Genomic DNA, 23864 nt, shown 5'->3' with positions numbered 1-23864 from the left:
GAATGAATCCAAATTTCATCTTTTTCACCTGAAGGACAGCCAGGAATATTTTCTACAAATGCAAACAGACCTTAGTAGTGTAGTGTGTGGTGTATGATTGGGTCAAGTACAGAACAGGGTATTTAGAATGCATGGAATATACAAACATTGCATCTAAATGTCGACACAAGTTTGCACTTTGTCTCTGATGTTTAACAAGACTTGGTGTAGGAAAAGGTTGGCACAAAAATGTTCCCAATACATTTTGCATTTTATATCCAGTGCTGTTACTGGTTGCACTTATCACCAGTCATGTGTACAGTGTACACGTAGATCTAGTGGGAGTATAGACACAACAAACTATGAATGTCAGTCAGTGGATAACATGGATTACTTGGTAATATTTAACAGGTTGTTGAAAAAGTTGCTTGATATTTTTTTTTAGATATACAACTTGTGTGCACACTGCATTTTCATCCAGTAAGACTTGTCAAAGATGGAAAGTATATAATTGTACTTAATTGTCCAGGAATAGAATCAAAAGAAGGTAGCCCCCCCCCCCCCCCCCCCCGGGGGGGGGGGGGGGGGGGCTATCTTTAATTTAATGTTTCTTACATTGAAAAAGCAAAATGTAAGAAACCAAGGCAATTTCTGCTTTGAGATCCCCCCCCCCAAAAAAAAAAAAAAAAAAAAAAAAAGAGAGGAGTGCATATCATCCTCTAAAAAAAAAGAAACATCTCTGTAGTCTATATCCAAATTTTCAATACATTCTCTTTCAAAGTATTCATAAAATTGTACATGATCAGAGTACAGAAATGGTCACAGTGATTCTGATTATGTCATGTCTTGTCTGTAGATGTTGCCGTGGAGTATAGTAGAAGTGTTTATTGTGGAAATTGTGTGTAAGTGGGAATAGTAGTACGTCTGAAAGTTAGTGATATCGATATTGTAATTGTTAATAGCACTTTGTGCAGAGTAAAGATTCCATTTGCATGTCTTCTAAGATGTACTATTTTACTTTGAATTAACATGCAGATTGTTGGACATCTCGGGAAGAGACGTGAAGCGTGAAAAGTCAGAGAAATGGTCCGAAGAATCTGGAGGAAGGCAGCGTGAGCATGCCCAGTTTGTTGCAGGGCGTGATTGGTCCTTGCTTGGATTGCAACTCAACAACCTGTGGACTTGAAGGCTCCGAGGACATGCCCCTGGCCTCTCTCTGCACAGAGATTCAATTTGCTTTCTCTTTCCAAACAACACTCGAGTGTGGAGACAGATAACAATCATGTATCTTCATCTCATTATCTGATTCCAGTCAGTATTTACAAACCCATTTGATACGTCTACTGTTTGAACTCAACAGCATCATTGTTCACTTGAGAAGGAAACGAACAAACAAAAACCCGACCATGAATATATTCAGGATTCGAACCAAGCGGGTGATCCGTTTTGGTGTTGTCGTCTTCATTGCCATGTTTGTGTTATTTTACGTCTGGAGTGCTACTAGTCTGGACGCCGACAAGGGGGACCATGATGCATTGCGTCGCAATCGAAACCCGCAGCTGAATTTCATGGCGGAGGACCCAATCGAACATCACGAAGAAAGAATGATGCTCAGACAAGAAAGGATTGAAGGAAAGGTAAAAAGATAATACCAGAGAGTGACTTGCATTGAGACTATGTTCTCTTACTCTTGCCTTTAAATGCCTTGCTGAAAACATTGTATGTTGCAAAGCAAACAGACTACACAACATGATATGATTTGCTTTGAAAAGTATGAGATTGGTTTCATCAAGAGTATGGTATGCACAATTAGTCCGTGACAATAAGTTTCAGTCGATTACGACATACAATACTCTGTTGTCTATAGAAGGGAGCTACAGTTGGTGTAATAAAAAATAAAAAAAGGAGGAAAAAAAAAGAAATAGGAAGCACTCTTTTTGTAGCAATGCTTTAATCCATGGTGTGCTTGAGAGTCAGATGGTTCTTGCAAGGCTCAACATTAGTGGTGGCCTAGACCACCAGAGGTACTGTACATGTACATGTACGGGCCACCATTCTTGGAGAAATGCTATGTTTTGGTGGCCTGATTGGGCTACCAATATTTTTCTGAGTGTGTACATTGTTTACTGGTAATGTGTATTTCTCTTCCAGAAAATTGAAGAATAACTTGTGGCTCAGTATTCTGCGTGCATTTCAGCTACGGTGTAGATAAGGGTTGCCAGATCACCGCTAGTCTTCAGGACCTATGTAAAATTTATTATTTTAAATCTACATGTATTTTACGGCCAAAGTCTGCCTCTTTTTTTCTCTCACTGCCAAATTTAACAACAAACTATTATGTCGCAATTGAATGTTAATTAATAATATTAATAATTAATATTAATAAGGTCTTATTTACCCAGGGTAGCCTCTTCAGTGTTGCCACTGCTCTACCAGAGGGCCCTGCTATTATTATTACCCTAGCGTTGCCAGGTACCCATTTATACACCTGGGTCAAGAGGGACACAGTGGGTAAAAACATCTTGTCCAAGGACGTAAACACTGGGCGGGATTCGAACTCGGGTCCTTTGATCGGGAGTCGGGAGTCTTATCCACTATGCCACAGCTATTTAAAAAAAAAATAAAAAATTGCCATTTGCAGAAGTCTTTGTCTTCTGTCAGTCACATCTGTATGGCATAGAGTCCACAGTGTCATAATGGTTTAAAAGGGATTTTTTTTTTCAATGATTTAGGTTTCCTCCTGGAGAGAATTTAAAGGGGATAGCTTAGTAACTGATCAGTGGGAATCAGTGGGAATGCTGGGGGATGATTGTTCCATTCCTTGTGGGATTCATTTAAGAGTCCATTATACATGTATATCTATTGTGTGAAAATTATTTGCTTCAGAATGGTCTCATATTCAAGTAATGTGCAGTTTAATTGCCCCGTCACTGTCCAGGCATGCTAACCTGGAAACATTAAACTGCACATTACTTGAATATGAGACCATTCTGAAGCAAATAATTTTCACACAACAATATATAGTGTACTCTTAAATGAATCCCACAAGGATTGGAACAATCATCCCCCAGCATTCCCACTGATTCCCACTGATCAGTTACTAGCCATCCCCTTTAACACTTAAATGTGCCCTGCCATGTTTACTTGCTTTTGATAGAGTGCCACTGTCATGTTTGCTTGCCTTTGACAGAGTGCCACAGTCATGTTTATTCCCACTCAGTGCCACGTTAATGTTTACTGTAAATCCAAAATTGTCATGCAACCAGTTTCAATGCTTAAAGGGGCATAGTCCCGGTAGTGTAGAGGGCGCTGTTGATGATACTGCCGATCACCGTTAGCATTGATACGAAGATTACCGAAGTTGAGCTGTCATCAAGAGTAAAGTGCGTAGCTGTTACTAAGTAACGTTGCCTGCGTTGTCTTCTCTGCACATCGTGCAGTCTGTAGTAATGCCATTATGCGTGCATATGTGCTTGTTATTATGACATCACAAAAGAAGTTTGCTAAAGCTGTCATCCCCCTCAACCGAATCATGAGGCGAACTGTGATCCGACCACTGACTACAGTGAATCGGACTTCTTCGGACTCGGGGAAGTGGGCTAAAGCGTAAGCACTAAAGAGGAGTCGATAGCATAGGTCTCCATAGGAAACTTGCGCCGTGCGCCGGAGTACGCATTTGACTAAAACACCGGGACCATGCACCTTTAATGTGGTGGATTATACTGTACACAAGACCGAGTCAGTTAGCAGCCCAAATTCTTTGTCCCATCCAAGAAGTCTTCTGGCTGAACTTAACTCTACATGTAGTACTTCCATTCCAATAATTATCTTGAAAGAGTTGTCCAAATGAAGTTAACTACAAACTGTATGGGGATATGAAGGGGTTGAACTACTGCATGTACGAGAGATTTTTTTTTTTTTTTTTTTTTTTTTTTTAATCTCACAAATCGTACAGATTTCTTGACAGTGCCAAATCCAGTGATGTCCATTGACAACAGAGTGTCACCAAGATTGTTGTGGAATGCCAAGTCCCGATCTTATAGAACTACTGTACATGTACATGTACAATTGTATGCATATGATGCAAGATGGATGTGAACACGCTGAACAAACTCAAAAGTAGTCTACAGTTGCCCTGTATATTTTATGATACAAATGTATAATTCACAACTTTGAAATCATCTGTATGATCATGTACATGACAGAACCATTTGGTGAGGAAAGGGTACCTGTAATTTACAAGTGATTCAGATGAAATTCATGCTTTTGTGCCAGGTATTTGCTGGAGTATAAATCCTACATGTACATTATATGCCAATTTATAACACATTTTTTGTACCGGTAATGCACAAGACCCCATTTACAGTGCGAGGCTCAGCCGCGGCTCGGCCGCGGCTCGGCCGCGGCTCGGCCGCAGCCGAGTCCAGCCCCGCTTCAGTGTAAACGCGCAAAAGGCCAAATGCGAGGCCAAAATTGGCCTCGCATTTGGCCTCGCTCTGGAGGTGGTCTCGGCCGCGGCCGAGCCGCGGCCGAGCCCGGCCTTTTCTTTGTGTAAACGCAAACTGGGCCAAATGCGCGGCCAATTGCGCGGCCAGTTTTAGTCTGGCTTCCAAACCCTCTGCCTGTATCTTTCGCTGATCAGGATATTAACCCCCTCAACGTCGAAAGCTAGTATAGTTTAAGGTGGTTTTGTCCTGCAAAGGATTTTTTCCTTCGGCAAAGGCCTTTGCCCGAACGGCGACTTCGTCGCCACGGAATTCAGTTGGCAAAGGGTCTGAAAACCAGACAATACCAAACTGCGTTAGTTTACAAGCAGAGCGCCACTACGACCAAATAATGAAAGGTTTGAATCGAAAGCGCGGCCGAGCCCAGCAGTGTAAACGGACAAAATTGAGAGGCTCGGCCGCGCAATTGAGGCCGGACTCGGCCGCGGCCGAGCCGCGGCCGAGCCCGGCCCCGCACTGTAAACGGGGTCCAAGTGTCTTTGATAAGATTCTGAAACATTCAAATTCATGCCACTGCCAAGTTTGCCCCTTACGCTAAATACTCCGTGGTACCTTTCAAATCAACACTTTAAAAACCAAGGGCAAGCCACGGATATGAATTAGGGATAGATTTTATCTAGGGTCTTCTAAAATAAACAAGCAATCAAACAAGCAAGCAGATGTAATTTAAGCCCTTTTCTGAATTTTACAGTGACTATAAAGTCAAAACCATTCTCACATGAAACACAGTATTGTTGGGATGTTGTTGTTTTTTTGACATGATTATTGATATTTGTGAGGTTAGTCAAAGTCTACATTACTGTGGCTTGAAATGACTGATAAATAAATAATTCCTGGATATTCTGCTGCAAATTAGACATTGAAATTGTACTAGAAAAAATAAGTTTTATCAACTGAGGGCCTTTGTGGATCAGTGGATAAGACCAGAGTGTCTCAGTCTGGAAGTCCCTGGTTCAATTCTACAGGCAGCAACAGTTGTGCCCATAGGTGAGGCGCTCTATGTTCATTGCCTATTCCTTCAAAGGGGAGTGAAAGCTACTGTACGAGCTGAAATTTTCGCGGTGGTTTTATTTTCGCGAATTTCGCAAATCGCCTTTGAATCGCGAAAATAACAACACGTGAAAATAACAACGCGCAAATAAGTAAGTTCAGTTAGACCCTCGCAACCGCGAAATTAACAACACGCGAAAATATCTGTACGCGAAAATTTCAGCTTGTACAGTATCTGTCTTGTGTTAGCTTGCTTCTAAGATGAGCAAGTACAGTGCTTCATTAATGACTGCGTAAAATAGATACAGACGCTGTATTGATTAATGCAGATTGAACTCCTTCATGCATTGCAGTAGAGGGTGGATTTAAATGTTCAGTCAGAGGATTTGACACATCTTCAGTCATATTGTGCGAATGTAAAGTAGCAATAAAGAGTTTGCTGAAAACTACCAGTACTTAAATCCAATAGTGACAAGGCAGTGGAGTGAAATGGAGTATAACATGGTCATTTTGCCTCTGACAAAGATTCTTCTAGGGTTGAAAGCTCAGGCCCCTATGGAGTCCATGATTGTATAAAAGTACAGTGTAGGTTCGTCAGACAGGCTGAAATAGAAGGAATAAAGGGATCATATACAGTAGTTTTGGTTGAAATGAGGGATTCAGATTTCAAGTTTTTGCAATGTAATTAGAAACCTCTTATGAAATATCAAAGAGGAATTCAAAGCTTATACTGTATGATGAAATCGGTATTGAAATGGCTAAAATATCCAAAAATATTAAAAACCAAGTGGTACTAATAAAAGGTGGGCTCTACAATGTACCTTTCATTAGGACCTCTTTGTTGTTAGATATCCCAGCCATTTCAGAACCAATTTTCATTGTAGAAACTTTGAAATCCTCTTAGAATTGTATGCCTTTTCATATTTCAGGAGAGGTTTCTCATTATCTCACAAAAAAGTTTGAAACCTAAAGCCCCATCTCAACCAAAACTATGCAATTCCTGTAAAGAACTCCATGTGAAGGGACAGTACTTGTCAGATGAGAGTCATTTTTTTTTTCTTTGCTGTTTTTTTTTTCCTCCTGTTGGTTCATTGCTACCATCATATATTTTGTCATGACCAATGGCAACTGCTGAGCACAGTCAGTGGTAATGGCATTTGAAGTGATCCCCACGAGAGGGCCAAATCTTGAGAACTTGGGCAAACACTTGATGTGGAGTATGCAGTCAGTATATATTTTGGATTTAAATACTGGTACCTGTATCATACCTGAATCATGATTGATTGCTTTTTTGTTTGCTTTTTTTTTTTTTTTTAATGCTTGCCCCTTATAGAGGGTCAGAAGAATTATTCATTGTGTTCGGGTGGCCCATTCATGTCGGTATATATTTTGGATTTAAATACTGGTACCTGTATCATACCTGAATCGTGATTGATCACATATTTGTTTGCTTGTTTTTATGCTTGCCCCGTATATAGGGGGTCAGAAGAATTATTCAATGTGTTTGGGAGGTCCATTCATGGTTTCGTCTGTCTGTTTGTGTGCCTGGGATCTTCAGATCTCTTGCTGTTGTGATGTAAGGAAACCTTCTTGGTAGACTTTGTTGATAGTATACTCGTCTTAATTAGATCTAGGGCATAATCCCTTGGGGTCAGAGACCACTGAACTTTGGCCAAAGGTATACTGGATATTTTTGCGCAAGTAATTTTGTGCACTCTGCCGAGTAAGATGAATTTGGCATGTTTTTCATTCTGCATTTTTAAAATCAAGACACTAGATTGTACATGCAGTAGTGCATCAATTATACAGGTCTGTATAACAAGCAGAGATATTCACATGCTTTTATTTCTGTGCTAGTTTCTGGTCATGTGAAAAATTCCACATTGCAAAAATTGTTTACTTTTACAGCATTTTCAAACCGCAATGTCAACCAGAATAAGCAAGTTCGGAGTTCCACTTTGCGCATGAGCAGAAACAAGGTCATTCGGACCAACAGGCATGTTGGTTTTTAAATTTACTGGGATAAGCATCTGTCATGTAATGACTATTCATGTAATCCTTATAAATGCCGCTTGCCAGCACATCCACCTGTCAGCAAAAGTGGTATTTGGCAATATCAATAGAAAGAGATTGTCAATACATCCAATGCAAAATAATGAAATGGATGCTTTCTCAAGTGTGAATTGACAGATCATTCTGCTCATCTGGTCTACGCAAGTTTATTCTTTGTTTGAACGGGATTGATGAATCCCATGAATTGTTACGTAGAGCTTATGCATTATGTCGCTCTGAAAACGAGTGAAGTGCCCCTAACCAAGTGAGAAAAAAGAAAGGTCATTCGTACCAATGTGCCCATGAGCTAACTCCGAACTGGCTTATTGTCAATTGGCATTTTAATGTGATATAATGAGAAGAAAGAGAAATAGTAGAACAGTTGTTCATGTGAAATGACTGCATTAAAGTCCAAGATCAAGGGCTGCTTGACAAATGTATTTTGATGAAGAAATGTAATTTGTTTAAAAAAAAAAAAAAGTTTACTGATGCTTGAAGAAAGATCAAGGTCAAGGTTGAATTACATTACATAACTTATGCTGTAATGTCAGTATGTGGCTACCCAGTCATAATTCTAGCTAGATGGAAGTTGACTTTTACTTGATTGCACAGGTTGCATCCATAATTTCAGCTACAGCTGTATAGGAAAGTCGAGTGGCAGTTCAATTTGGTTCTCAAAGAAGGATATAGAAATAGACAAGGAAACATTTCTACACATTAAACAGGATTATCTGAAAAGATTGATCCTACAATGTGTTTGTAAAATATTATCAATGACTTTCAACTGTATGTATAGTGTACCACTTTACAAGTGTGTATTTGGCAGAATGTTGGGATTGTGCAAGAAGAAAATACAGATACCAGTCAACTACATACATGTACAGTGTAGCAGTCATAAGTACTCCAGATACACTCACTGTGTAGTTTCTTCGATACACTGTGTAGTTTCTTCCATGTGCTGTTTTGGAAGTGACCTTCTGTTTATGATTGATAGTGCACTGTATTTATAAAATGCATCCACGCCATATTTTGTACATTGTATGTCATAATGCGTACAAGTTTTAATTGGTCCAGGCTGAAGCTTTGTATTTATAAGCAGTGACCAATACACACAATATTGACTGGACTACTGTAGCTACCATGTAGGCAAAAATGTTTGCACTAGTAATTTGTAATATTTTCAATTCTGTGGAATCAAAACAAAATAGTAATACATATAGAGTCCTATACATTGTAGCAAGCACAAAAACGTGCATGCTTTTATTTTCACACTTGTTTCTTATTGCAGGAAATGCATGGACATTGCCACACTGAAAATTTTCTACTTTTAAATTCTATTCTTCTTTTACAATATTCCCTCTATGCATAACCCCTTATTCATGGCACAGAAGGCAATCATGCAAAGAGCTCTTACCAAAGCTTTTCTATTGCTAGTCTTAGATCTATCAATATATTGAGTCATGATTGATGTGAGAAATAACAAATGTTGTTTGAACACAGCACAGATGGATGGGAGTCTAACACTCAGAAATCAATCATGAGGAAGCACACATTATTTTCCGTCAACACCCAGATCTCAAATTAATACAGATCCAAATGCCGATGGTCACCGTGTATAGATTGTAAATAGGGCACAAAGTTTTGGCCTGCTGAGTACCAATTCAGTTGTAAATTTTGGTAATGGACACACAAGTACAAAGTTTATGTGGTTCCAGAGAAACCATAGTAGTTTTTTGTAAAAACCCAGAGATTCACCTCAGAGCGGATACAGACCTGCTGAATTGTGGTACGGTACAGTTTACTGAACATGTACAGCTGTACTGTACAGTAGTGTACCTCACTTTGGAGACTGTACAGTAGTGTGCCTCACTTTGGAGATAAAATGACAATGAATTGTACAAAGTAATAGTACTCATATTGGGTGTTGTCCATGTTTTCACATGTTAATGCATGGTACACAGTTTGTGCATGCGATGTTCATGTACATTGTATACGTGACTCTGACCAGGCTAATACTATTGGGATACCCGTGGTGGTACATAGCTGTGGCATTTATTATAGGACGCACATTAATGGAGATCTTGGTCTACACCATGCTGATAAAGTTTGCATGAGTGGGTCATCAAGGGAAACTCACATAGCGCTCTTCTTGGACAGTCGATGATAATGGATGACTTTTATCCAGTGCATGAAGCGTTTAAGAGAGGTTTAGAGGATGATAGACCATGGGTAGCAAGATCCAATTGCTGTACTGCTACTATACAAAGATACTCCTGTAGATGTCAGTGGTCAAATATGATATCAACATAAAATGCCCATAGTGCTTCACTTAATTCTAATCAAAGTTTGCATTGATGTGTGAAATAATCTCCAAGTGACCTCAGACTTCAGTTTGCATTTGTAAGTCTTACACCATTAGTGTAAAATTCCCCAAGGCGATGTCTAAAAAAAAAAAAAAAAAGCATTAAAAAATGTGTAGTATACCAGAAAGATTCACCATCTGTTTTATGAAGTATCCAAGTGACCAATTGATATTTCACATCAGTTCTGGAATCTTATGGGGAGTTTTATGTTTTGTTTTGTTTTGTTTTGTTTTGTTTTATTTTGTTTTATGTTGTTATGTTTTGTTTGTTTTTTGCTCAACTCCACGCACATCCCTGATGGAAGACTTCTTAGATGGCACTTCTTAGAAACTGCACATATTTTGTGAATCCATATTTGAACAAATATAAAGTACACAAGTAGTTCAGGTGCGAGTTTCTTCACTTTGTCTCCCTCTACAAATTAAATTTGTTAAGATCGCAACTGCTGATCTGTAAATTAACAAACTCGCACCTGAACCTTCACCCCTCTGAATAATATCTTTCTTTCATATAAAGTAGTTTCTGGACATCTGAGTAATTCACTCAGGGCAACCACACAGTGTGGCTGTCATGAGTTCATACACATTTCTTACATGAATTCCCCCTCCCTGATTTATTAATAATCAATACAAATAGTATCACTACATAATGGCGCTTGGCATTGTCTGTTTTATTAACAGTCTACATGTATATGACACCAGTACAGACTTTCTACCATTGACAGCCAATTTGATGGTTGCATTGAATTTACATGTTGACATATGTTTTGAGGTGTTTACAAATAGTGTAGTTTAACATACTGTATATTATGTACAACGTAGCTACATGTATAGCAAGAGCCTACAATGTAGAGCCTATAGAGCTGGAAGTATGTTCATCGTTGCTTTCTGGTATTCCAGTGATCATTGAAACCCCACCCCATGTTCATATGGAGTTTAATACATTTAAAGTAAAATCAGACATAGAGAATGGCCAATGTCTCACTGAAAATTTACTTCATACATCGTAAAATGAAATTGTGGAAATATAAATTTTCCTGTAACACTTGTATTGGTGACGTCCGACACTGTACATGTGCATTCACATAAAGTCTAGCCTTTATTAATGTCCAGTCTCTGAATGTGTGTCTTTTTTATTTGTGATCAATAATATCAAAAATCAAATGAGAGGAAACAGCTGGCACTGTAACAGATATTTTTACTGAATAAGTAGCAGCTGTTGTGCGTTGTCATAATGTTACCAAGTTTGGCCCCTGCACATCAAATTACGGTGTACGTGTGTACCACACTGATTATATATCAAATCCAAATTCAGTCTAGTTGCTATTTGACCATCACTGTTTACTGCACTACCGGTATACATGTAAGGTTTGCAATTAGGACTCTATATGGTACTTTGGATATAGACCTCAAGAGTAAAGCCAAATGGAAGATATTTTGATACTTTCCAATTTTGAAGTTTTAGTATTTGAAGAAATGGCATCGCAGGCACACACAACAAATAATTTCATATTTTGTGGTATAACATACAAAACCCATGCAAAGTTACATTTGTAACATGCAGCAGTCAGTGAAATGAAATACTGGGTACACATAAAATTCATCTTGCTTGACTGAATATAATACAAACTATATACATCACTTAATTTTGTGAAAATTTCCACTATAACAATATGCTGACTGTAAAGTATCTTGTGAGAAATGTCATACTATTGCAGGCAGTCCTGTGCTTCAGACCTTAACCACAAAAGTATACATTTACCTGATCATGTAACAGGGGCCATTACCCACTGATGAATTCAGTATTTAATTTGATACTCTGCTGTCTCCCTGTGAGGTGGGGGAAAAAAAGAATCAAGGTTTATATTCTCAGCCGAGCTTCACTTTATCCTTTGCTCATTGTGCGCTGAAACCCCAAACTGCCAGATCAATTTCTTGAATGCCAATTAGGAACATGCTGTGCCATAATACACCATTCTAGTTTTCAATTCCTGTTTCTTGTTCGTTAAGTCCCTCACAGAAATGTTATTAATATGTACAGTCACTTTTTCCAGTCATATTCTGAGTAATTTGTCAAAATAAATAAATCAAGAGAAAAAAATTGTTTGATATCTAAACCATAGATTTACAGTTACTATCCTAACATTTTCAGATTAGTTAGAAATGCAAGGTGACAAATAGAGCTGTTTATGCAGTAGTCAATGAGATTTTAACTGAAAGACCACATGCATGGATGATAGATCAAGATATCTGTGCTACATGCTAGTGTACATTGAGTTCTGTACTTTTTCATGAGACAGATTATTTTAGTACATGCAACAATACCTACCTCTGACCTTGGCCTGGTCTATTAACTTTACATAATCCTTCCATTGACTGTCAAATAAAGACACGGAAGCATGGATTAGCAATCATGAGTTTACAGAACTGTAGAATACTGTGTATGTGTACAGATACAACATGCATTATACTTGTAGAAACAACTGTGCTGAAATGTATTGTGCCTGTGTTTAATGGCAAAGTCACACTTGGCTAGAAATGTGTTAACTGTGAGATATTTGCATTGGAGCGATGTAAATGACAAAACAAATTTAAAAAAAATAAACAAAAACAATAAACTCAAAGTGAAAACACCAGACCTGTACATGCAAAAAAAAAAAAAAAAAAAGTACATATCACAAGAAAACTTTCAAGATTCATTACTGCCAAATGTGGAGATGACCTCATGTACATAGTGCTTGCCTCCAAATGAGACCCTTGCTGTTGGGGACTTGATCTGAAATTTGACTTCTGCTGTGCAGTCCCACTGTACACAATGTTCAATCCCAGTTACATTGTACATTTCCAATATGCTGTGCTCACTGTGTCAAGACTACCGGTATCTTGTTTTCTATTAGTAACAATATACAGTATGATACTGTATTCAAATGGACAGTGAAAGGGAAACCCTGCTATGCTGACTTTCTCAAGTTTCACCTGAGATGCCATGAGATTTTGTAATGTTTTTTATTCGTATATTTTTATTTTTGTACCGAATGAGACTGTTATTTTTTTTTGCTATAATTTGTCCAGTTTTGTTATTCTATCAATATTTGTCTTTTCTAAGTAACGTCAGCCGAAATGAATATTTTCTTTATTATCAGTGATTGTTGAGATTTACTGTTAGTACTCACTGATTTCTCATCAGTGAGCCCCAAAGCTGAAGCTGATTTTCTTTGTTTACACAGTTGAAAGCTAACCTCTCCAGACACAGAGAAAGTATGTCTATTAAAATATCAGACAAACTTAACAAGAAACCCTTCAATTTTGTTGTAAAAGCATACACTGTACATGGTGAATCTCTGGAGAGAATGTGTAATATTCACTGTTTGTTTAAAGGGAAATCACCTTCATAAAGTACAGGCCGCATGCCCTAATTTAACAACTTAATATCGTTAGTTCTGTGCATCACATTCTAATGTTGCATTGCAAAATTTATTTTATTCATTTGTGGTCTGTTTGACTAAATAAACAGATGATGTTAATGTTTGTTTTTTTTCTGTCCCAATTATTTTACCTCTCAGAATCCAGAAGCAATCAATAATAACCCAGTAAATTTTGCCGCTGGTGAGCATGAGTTAAAGAGAATAGACTGGCATGACTACGCCGCCATGGAAGCCGACAAGCAGAGAACTGGTAAGTGAAGATATGGATTGTCAGGAATTTGGAGCAATTTACTCTTTGTTTCTATAGTGTGTGTCACGCCATGATTTGTAATGAAGGTATTTGTGTAATTCTTCAAGTCAGTTTTAAAGGTAGGGAATCCCATTTGCATGCCTTAAATGAAGAGTTGTATAAATACAGTGGTATGTTGAAGAGAGTATCATTTTAGAAACTCCCATAAAGTATTGAAAGTGGAAGGTAACATTTAGTACATTTTTATTGACCGTTAGATATTGAATTGAATTTTTTTCGGGGCTCACCGTAAATTCCAGTACATTACTACTTGTAGGCTACCTTTGCAGACCCATGCACTGCATGTGTGTCCATCATGTATATTTTGTGAAGAAAGTTCATCAAAACTTACAAACATTTCTATATACATTCTTGCCACACACTCTATATGTTATTACATCAGCTCTTATACTTTTAGATTTGTGTTTATAGATAAAAAATACAGAAGACTGCAACAAAAATGCTTAAGTGTGGCTGACACACAGAACTACTGAGTAGTTGAGTTTTGTGCATTATTCAAATTGTAGATAACTGTTGACTTCCAAATTTCTCAGCAGTGGCCTAAACAAGTCCCCTGAGGTTCATATTTAATGTTTTGCTGCATTTTGGGAGGTCTGTAAAAGGTATCCCCTACCTTTAAGTGTTGACCGATTCTGTATGTGACGCGCTATGTGTATTTGTGGCATGGGCAGTGCCATTACTGCGATGTCTCAGCCAACTCCCCCTTCCCACTCCCCACCCCTCACCCTACATTAGCACGCGCGCAGAATGAAAAACTGATGCAAGGTTGCTTTAGCCAATGGGCGTCTCGTACTGAGTGCGCGAATGCTTGCTTTAATAGTGCGCGAACCTTTGTTACAAGTGCGCGATAAACATGTTGCCCTGGGGGTGGGGGAGAGCAGGGGAGGTCGGCTGAGACACCGCAATTTGAGCTCATGGCTGCGCCCAGTGCCATAAAATGTCTGCTGCCCTCAACGAACCCGAATAGGTCAATAGTCCTGTATCTGTCAGTCACCACCATTCATCTTGAAACTGGATAGACTAAGACCCCGTTTACAGTGCGGGGCTGGGCCCAGCTGCGGCCGAGCCACGGCCGAGCCCGGCCTCAATTGCGGGCCAAGTAATGCGCGGCCAATTTTGGCCCCGCATTCAGCCTTTTGCGCGTTTACACTGAAATGAAGGCCGGGCTCGGCCGCAGCTGAGCCCGGCCTTTTCGCTCACTGTAAACGGGGTCCTACATGTAGAAATACAATTATAGGTTTAACAATGATTATAGAAACCTCCATATTACATGCTTTGTGAATCTTGCATTACTTATTAAAGTTATTCTTATAATGATCGTCATTGTCATTATGTTTAATATCACTGGTTATTATTATCATTATCATGATTATTGTGATTATCATTATTAAATTGTTATTATTATCATTATTATTATTATTATTATTATTGTTGTTGTTGTTGTTGTTGTTGTTGTTACCATCATCATCACCATGATCATAATCATAATCATCATCATCATTTGTAGTAGTAGTATGATTATTTATTCCTACCGAAGCAACAATGTGCATGGGTTTTACAAGTCTGAGACTTCTGTTGGCTACTCATTAATTTTGATACTGGTATGCTGTACTAAAGCAATGTCAAACCAGGAAGCCGTCAAGTTTGATAAACTGAAACTTACGCAGAAACTAAAACTCATAAAAGTGACAGGTTTTATCTTGCAGAAAGATATGTACATTACATACATGATGACTGGCAAGGGAGGAATCATAATGAACAAAATACTCTGCTTGAAGAGTTCAAAGTGCTGTTGAGGGAGGGTTACAAGTCATGAAACCCTCGCGCTGTTGTGTAGTCTGGTATCTTGGCTTGGAATCATTCTCAATGGCATGCTAAAACCTGAGGTTAGAACATTGTGTATGTGGTACATGTATGTTCCCTTAATACCGCCATCATCACCACCCATTACAGTTGATGGGTTTGTCAAATTACTGTGAGAACGCATTCAATTTTTGATGGTAGCCATTTTTGCATCACCACGACCACAGCACAACTTGCGGCGTATGTGAACCATAGCCAATATTTTACATGGACACTTCTACTGTAAATGATATTTGAATATACATGGTGCAAATTATCCCTTGCTCAGTTTCCAGGATTGTATAGAATCAATTAAAATTCCATTTTAATGCGCAATGCTCGTGTGTGCTCCATAGTATGCTTTTATGTAATGCGTTAAAAACCTTCACTTGCACACATTGATAGCAATTTTTTGAAAAAAAGGTCAATTTAGAAGTCAAAATTTTATTTGTGGTGTACACGTCACATTTACTTGTCATTGTCGGTTGCCCACATAAATGATTTAGGAGAATTTTCAAACATTTTTTCCCCCACTGCAGAATTTGAAAGAGTACATCATTAAGCTATTCAATGATGTAAAGTTATTTTGATTCTCAGATTGTATTTGATAATGATACACTCTTTCAATTTTGGCAATTTAAAATATCTCTTATATTCCCTTTTGTCGGCAGCTGATGGCATTGTATTTACAATTGTGATTCAATCTGCTTTACAAGGAGAAATCCTGTATACCTTCCTATTGTGAAAAGTATTTGCCTGATGCATGTAAATCAAATCATTATGAAATTCATTTTGTTACTTCAAAAATAGAGAAGGTTTGCAAAAACTTTGATGTCTGTTATTTTTATACCAAGTCCCATCTTCACCCAACATCAAGAAGTGTTCAAAGTACAGTACTGTATAATGGAGGGCACCTTCCCTCATAGTCAAGGCACATATATTTTAATCAGCTGCATTGCTCAAAAATTGCACAAATACTGTGTTTAGTGCTTTTCCAATGGCACGATGTCAAAACCCAGACCTTGAAACAGGGGAGTTATTATCAATTGATTGATAACATATCATTCTACAGCATAAGAATGATACCGTGCAGCCAAGAGCTCCTGATGTACAAGTACACATATTCACAATTTATGAATATCTTTTTGGAAAGATGTACTTTTAATTTCGATTTGATGGTGCCTAGTGATGTTGAATTTCCACTTTGTAGAGGTAGGTCTTTCCAAAATGTTGGTGCTGCACATGCAAATGTATTTATAGGCTTACAATGCCATGTGTTTGTTTGTTTGTTTGTTTTTAATGTAATGGGAATTGCCGTAGTAACAGAACAGGAGCAAGGAGGGTTGTAGATATGCTTGTACGATCAATGTTTTGGTAGTTATGTGTTCTAACCAGGGGCCCCGTTTCACAAAACTTGTTATCAATAACAAGTTACAGTAGTTGTTATAAGCTACTGAAATCCTTGCATCTGATTGGCTGAGAGCAAATTTGTCATAGAAATGTGGCATTTGTTACTGATAACAAGTTTTTACGAAACGGGACCCAGGGCTTGACCTAGCTTCATTTCTTTGTAGATGATCAACAGAACTTTAAATGAAATTCTTTGAAGTTCTTGTAGCCACTTCAAATCTCTGAATTGCAGATCATTCTCCTACATGTTTGTTTTTTTTTTGTTGTTGTTGATTAATTCAATAATTTTACTTGTAGGCCCAGGAGAACGTGGTGTGGGCGTCAAGTTGACCGACAGCATGAAACGGTCAGCAAAAGCTGACACTAGTGCCAATGGCTTCAATGAGCGGGTCAGTGATATGGTCTCTTTGGACAGGTCACTACCTGACATCAGAAATCCACGGTGAGTTGTGGCAATTCTTATGATGCTTCCACACATTTGACATTCATTCTTTTCACTACACTTATTTATGGTTTTAGATAATTATAATTCTTTTGCTTATGTGATACAATCCACTTTCTGCATCCGCTTTCTATTTTGTGTATTCCATATCAGTCCCAAATTATTTAAAAGTACCAACAGTCTCAAGGTGGACAAATAATGCAGGCTTTGTGCAGTGTTGATTGGTTCATGTCTTTCCAGCACTGTACCTATAAAGTGCTGTGTGAAGGGCTTTCTGTAAACTGTGAATAGTGCATGACAGTACCAGGTGCCATTCACACAGTAGCTGGAGATCCAGTGTACCATATTTCTACAGACCGTATGACTAGCTATCTTTGCTAATGTCTGTTTCCAGAGAAAGACACATAAAATCCTCCCCCATCTCCCAAGAATAAGAAGAAGAGAAATGAGAAGACAAAAACAGCAACAACAAAACTCTCCTCCCTGGTTCTAGTGTTAATGGGATCAAGCATGCAGTTCCTTGAATTGTGCACGCCTGCTGCCAGGCACCCGACTGCTGTCCTGGACGTGATGTCAGCAGTACGCTGGGATAGAATTTAATCAAATAGACGTCAGTAGCGATTAGGCTGGAGCGCCGCGCTCCCCGGGGCGCAATCTCTGGGCAGCCACCATTGGCAGCAGAGCACCCACCGAGCAATTGCCCCCATCAAGCCGAAGATTAGGATCATATTTTTAACCCAAATTGATCAGTGATGGTTGAGAGAGGAAGAGATCCATTGTCATGCAGGAATTTTTAATTTCATCAACTGGATGTACAGCTCACGTCAACCAGTATCAATGTGTTCGCTGGGGATCCTCGTGTAAGCAAATACAAAATGTACATTGTTACAGTAGCAGCAGGACTCGTACAATTGTACATTGCATTTTGATACAATCTCCTGGTTCTTGTTTCACATTCGGGAAAAGGTAGTCTACATTTCTGTGGCATTTCTAAAAGCAGCACTTTTTTTGAAAATACCAAGAATTGCTCTTTGATACAGTTTAGTTTGTTTATTTGTTTTTGCGGGATGTATTTTGCAATATTTATTTATTTCAATCCCTGATCAAAATTGAGCCAGAGCAGCCATATGGCTGATAGTACACCAAACTTTAGATGTGACTGAGTTAGTGACATTATCTGGACAGCCTTGGATAATACATTGTATCCTGTCAACAGCTGTCTGCAATGTCATTGCTATAGCAACCAGAAGCTTCATTGTCAGTTATTCCCAGTGTACTCAGATAGTAAGTGACTTTTCAACCGTCATTGGGAATTTGTGGAATATTGCCAAAGGCCCCAATTTCCTATTCAAAGTGAGTTTCACAACATGACTACAGGTTTTTAAAAAGGGTTAAATGTCTTTCTTTCATTCATTACTTTCTGTCATGATGTGAAAATCTATTAGCAGGTTTGGTATGTCAACAAGTTTCTAAGATGGAGCTGTATTTATCACCAAAGGAAATATTCAACATTTGATTGGAATGGAAACCCCACATACATTGTACATGGTTAAGTTCCATGACATTTCCTTCTGCGATAATTGTTCCTGTGGAATATCTGCATGCTAAACCAAACATTAATTCCACCCACAAACGTAACTCTAACCCTAATCCTAATCCTCATATCAAATTAAACCTAAAACCCCATCACAACCCTATGAAACCCGAACCCTAAGTCCTTGGAGAAAATAAGGCTGGAGCAACTGTCGCAGGAACAAATGTTGTGTCACCACATGATACACATACAATTGTAGTACACTGCAAAGCTGTGGTGTGGTACTATACAGCTACTGAAAGCATAATTAGTAACACTGGGAATATTTCATTAAACTACTTTACCAAACATGTTCTAGTATTCCCGTAGACTTCAAATCTGATCGATTCAGTATCTTCCCCTTTAGAATTGTTATCTGTCTCAAGTATCAAAAGTTCAGATGCAAGGTCTCTTACTTTCCACATGTTTATACTGAACATGTGTATTCTGTTGAGGACAGGCTGATTTTGCTACAAGATGCCTTTCCCATAGACACTTGCCTGAGTATATTCGGGACTCGTCCTCAATGGGCTTATGAATACATGTAGCTATGGTGTAATTTCTTTGATACATATATTGGTCTTCCTATGTAAAATATGTGCTAATGGTTACCATGTATTTCTGTCTTTTCTCTCTGTCCTGTGTATCTCTCCGTCTATTCTTACCTCTCACTCTCTCTCATTCTGTATATCTTTGTCTCTGTACGCAGGTGCAAAGAGGTTAAATATTTAGCGAAATTGCCCAATGTCAGTGTGGTCATCCCGTTTCACAATGAGGCCCTGTCCACGTTAAAGCGCACTGTCCACAGCGTGTTCAACCGCTCACCGGAGCACCTCATTCACGAGATCATCCTTGTGGACGACTTCAGCGACAGAGGTCAGTATACAGCGTAGCTCTCACTCCTGTCTGCTACATGACTTTTGATATCTTTCTCAGTGGGTCTAGGGCAATTATCCTCTGGACAATTACAACTTCCCCTGACCCTAATCCTAATCCTGAACCTTATCCTAACCCTAACCCAAACTCTAACCCTAAACTTAACCGTTACCCTAATCTTTACTCTAACCTTATCACTAACCAGTACTGTATACGCCAAATATTTCGCAAGGTTTTTATTTGTGCGAATTTCGCGAGTCAGGTGCTATTCGCAAAATTAAAGACACGCGAAAATATTGACTCTGATCCTGATGTGAATGTGACATATGCATGTACACTTCTCCGTTCAGTACAAGACTCCACGATTGCGAATTTAACCACTCGCGAAATCGTCAGGAATTTCTGATTCGCGAAAATTTAGACTCGCGAAATATATGGCATATACAGTATTTAGTGGGCGGGGGGGGGGGGGGGGAGGCAGTAATTGTCCTCAGGGGGTAATTGCCCCGACATGTTCTCGGTTAATATATATTATAGCAAAGGGAAATCTTAAAGGTCCTGTTTACCTTTGGGAACAGTGATTTAAAAAATGTTCAAGATATCACATTTGATGCATGTGTGTAGGTCTGTTGTGTTACATCCTACCATATAAAATTTTTGCAATAAAGCCTAAAATATATGGAGATATCAGTATTTTTCTTATTAAACTGTAACTGTAGACAGTGTAGTCTGGCAACATTTTTATAATACAGTAACTATTGTTCACATTTTGTGTATTTAACAATACTTAACATTGATTATAAGGATTCAAATTTTTATAGTGGTTGTTTCTATCCCAAACTCACATTTTGGAACTATTTTAAAGCATTATGCTGGATTTTTGTTTCGTCTGCAAATGGTAAATTATGCCTTTAATTGGTGATAGAGTGATGTTTGGTCCTGAGAATAGCTGTGCTGAGCAAGAGCAACAATGAACAGTGATAAATTATTCAGTTCATGAAGCCTCTGAGTTGACCCCTCCAGCCCATGTCTGAATAAACTCTGAATACTCAAGCTGCCTTGAAGTTGACGTGTGAACAGTTCGTGAGGCGGCCAAGAACTTGATGCCAGGACTGCCAGGGGACCGCCTTATGCATGCAGAAAAATATATATTGAAAAATAGAGTGGGGTTTCACACTTGCAAGAGAACCTGTTTATAATCATGTTTCTATTCAATGTGTAATTAATGTAATTGAGTTATGGAGTGTTACGACATTGAGTGCGAGTCCTTGCTGACTCTTACCTGCAAACAACATTGCATAACAACTATGTCACTAATTTAATTGCCTGTCAATCAGACAGGCAAATCTCTGTATGCATACATGCAAGGGTATGTACATACATGCATGCACCATGAATGCAATGTCAAGTTAAACTCTACCTCCTCAATTGTATGTGAAAGGTCAAACTTCAGACTGCAAATGCTCGTCTGAATTCAATTGGAAAACACCTTCAGACCACAATTTGCCCAACATGATTTGAGAAATGTGTTCAGGAAGGACATGATTGAAGTTAGCTGTGAGACTTACAAACAATTGCTGGATTTCCAGACAAAGTGAACAAACAAAATGACCCAAAAAATACAGTCAAATTTGTCTATAGTGGCCACCCGAGGGAGACGAAAGATTGGCCAATATAGACAGGTGGCTGCTATACTTAAGTAGACAGGTTCTTTAACATGCTTTTTCTCTCAGAGGGAATTGGTTTCAGTGGTCGTATATGGCAGGTGGTCGCTAAGACAGATTTGACTGTATGTGTATCCACTGACACTTTGTCCAACAAGATCTTTACCACATACCAGTCTGAAATGGCTCAAAGGTATCTCAGAAAATTGTAGTGACCTGCAAATGGAGGCCACAGCCTTGAAGGAAGACTGTCAAAGCACCTCATGAGAGTGGTGTTACAGATGGTCATCCCAGGGTGTAAGGACACAGTGGGAGATTACCAACACCTCATTTACACATGACACTCTCTTCGCTCTCAACAGACAAATGTGTGCGACACAACAGACACATGTGTCAAACAAAGGGGAAAGAAAACAATGACAACAACAACACATGGCCAGTGTCAGGGGAGGTCATTAATAAAGCATGTGCAGTGTTAGAGTTACCAGAGTTTTGTTGGGGTAGGGATGGTGGTGAGGATTGTGGGGATGGGGGTCTTTCATGGATTGGAACAGATGACAGCGAATATTCCACTCTGGGGCCATTTACATTTGCTCATAGTAGTCTTAATATGATGGTGACACGACATTTGCTTCTGAGGCAATTGTTCCAATCTTATTTTCTCCAGGGACTTCGGTTTAGGGTTAGGGTTGTGATAGTCTTTTTTTATTTTTTTGTTTTGTTTTGTTTGTTTTTTTAGTATGATGAAAGGATTAGAATTAGGATTAGGGTTATGTTTTGGGGTAGAATTTATGTTTGGCTTAGTGTGCAAGTATTTTATCAGAGCAATTGTGGCAGGAGCAAATGTCATGGAACCTATTTTATAGACATGGCGAAGTAACTGAGGAAGAGGATAAACAAAAACTCCCAAACTTCCTGGAATGTGCAACTGAAGTGAAATTGTGCCAAAACTTTGTCTATGAAGCTTCAAACACATGGTTGCCTCACTGGTGGCAAGTGATGACCTTGTGACCAATAAATCCTTGAGCTTACTACTGTACAAATTCTGTTGCTTTCAGTGCAAATTTGAACGGGGCAAAGAGAGCGTGGTTTTTATCACAGAGTTTGGCTAGGAATGTCAAGTAGTGATTGCAGTTGAGCCTTGTTTACCAAGTATGTCTCAGTATCCAGCTGTCTGCTTGGATTGTGAGATAGTCTATCATATTATTTGAGTTTAAACATGATATGATAGGTCTTCTTTGGGAGAGATTATGATTTGACTGAAATCTTGAATTACAGGATTGCAACCTGGGTCCTGTTTCATAAAACTTGTTATCAACAATAAACTACAATAGTTGTTAAAAGCTACTGAAATCCTTGCATCTGATTGGCTGAGAGCAAATTTGTCATAGAAATGTGGCAGTTGTTACTGATACCAAGTTTTATGAAATGGGGCCCTGAGGTTGTTTAATAACCTTTTTCACTTTGTCATGGAAATAGTATTCACAAGTATAAATTGTTCATTGTGATTTTGTTGACTAATGTAGAAAAACTAGAAATGTTGCAATTATTGCGGATTAAAGATAGACTGAATAGCACTGAATAATATTCATAAACTCTATGATGGATAAAAGCTAACTATCAACTGTAGTATCAACAAATTTGACCAAAAATAAAGAAGAAGAAGAAGAAGAAGAAGAAGACTGATTGAAGAAAATCAAGAACTAATAGCAGACACTTTAAAAGGTTTGCTGTACTGAAGCCATGATCAGTACCAACTACCACATCAGATACTACTTCTATGGCAGTGAACTTCTTCCACAATCATGTTCAAACTTCAAATTGTTCAATGGTATTTGAACGCCGAGCGCATTTCCTCAATGATGCAGAATCAATGAAATTCATTACAGGTAGGTGAAATGTTTTCCCACAATGTACAACATTCTTTTCTCATGAATTAGCAAACTCAATTAAAATGCAAACTAGTTTAAGCTGATAAAAGGGTATGAGTTGACGAGGACTAGCTCCTATGTAGATGCATACATTCGTAAATATGTTATGGCTGTTTTTGTCTGCGTTTCTTGTTATCATCCCCCATTTCTAGGTACCAACTGGTAGAGCTTTTATGTGAATATCGATGACAGACAATTTGAGATATTTTTGAAATCATACCCATCTTTATCACAACTATTTTATCAGTTAACTTTTCAAAGCTTAGGCATGGTGCTTAAGCTATGTCTTCTCAGATAACACAAGCAGATAACGCATCCTAATATCTTTCAAAGCTCATATTTAGAGATTAACAACAATGATATGCTTTTCTCTCCGCTTCCCCGTGAAAAGTAAACAGAGAATGCGAGAATGGTGACGAGTGTAATGTGTCAAGATATCACATGATACGGATAATGCTCTCTCTCTCTCTCGGTGTTTGACGGAGGATGAATATCAGTCACTT

General features: G+C 38.5%; 1 protein-coding gene across 1 annotated transcript in view; it reads left to right on the top strand.

Annotated features, from left to right (window-relative positions):
- Positions 1 to 682: 682 nt before the first annotated feature.
- LOC140235504 (polypeptide N-acetylgalactosaminyltransferase 10-like) overlaps positions 683 to 23864 on the top strand; it is a 65864-nt gene continuing 42682 nt past the window's right edge. The window contains exons 1-4 of the mRNA XM_072315528.1: positions 683 to 1616; positions 13452 to 13563; positions 17173 to 17317; positions 19600 to 19766. Of these exons, the coding sequence (XP_072171629.1) occupies positions 1386 to 1616; positions 13452 to 13563; positions 17173 to 17317; positions 19600 to 19766 (655 nt within the window). The 5' untranslated portion in view covers positions 683 to 1385. The remainder of the gene's footprint in view (positions 1617 to 13451; positions 13564 to 17172; positions 17318 to 19599; positions 19767 to 23864) is intronic.

The sequence above is a fragment of the Diadema setosum genome, chromosome 11 (assembly GCF_964275005.1).
Source record: "Diadema setosum chromosome 11, eeDiaSeto1, whole genome shotgun sequence".
Lineage (NCBI taxonomy): Eukaryota > Metazoa > Echinodermata > Echinoidea > Diadematoida > Diadematidae > Diadema > Diadema setosum.
Note: the sequence above shows the minus strand (reverse complement) of the source record. Positions and strands in the feature narration are given on the sequence as shown.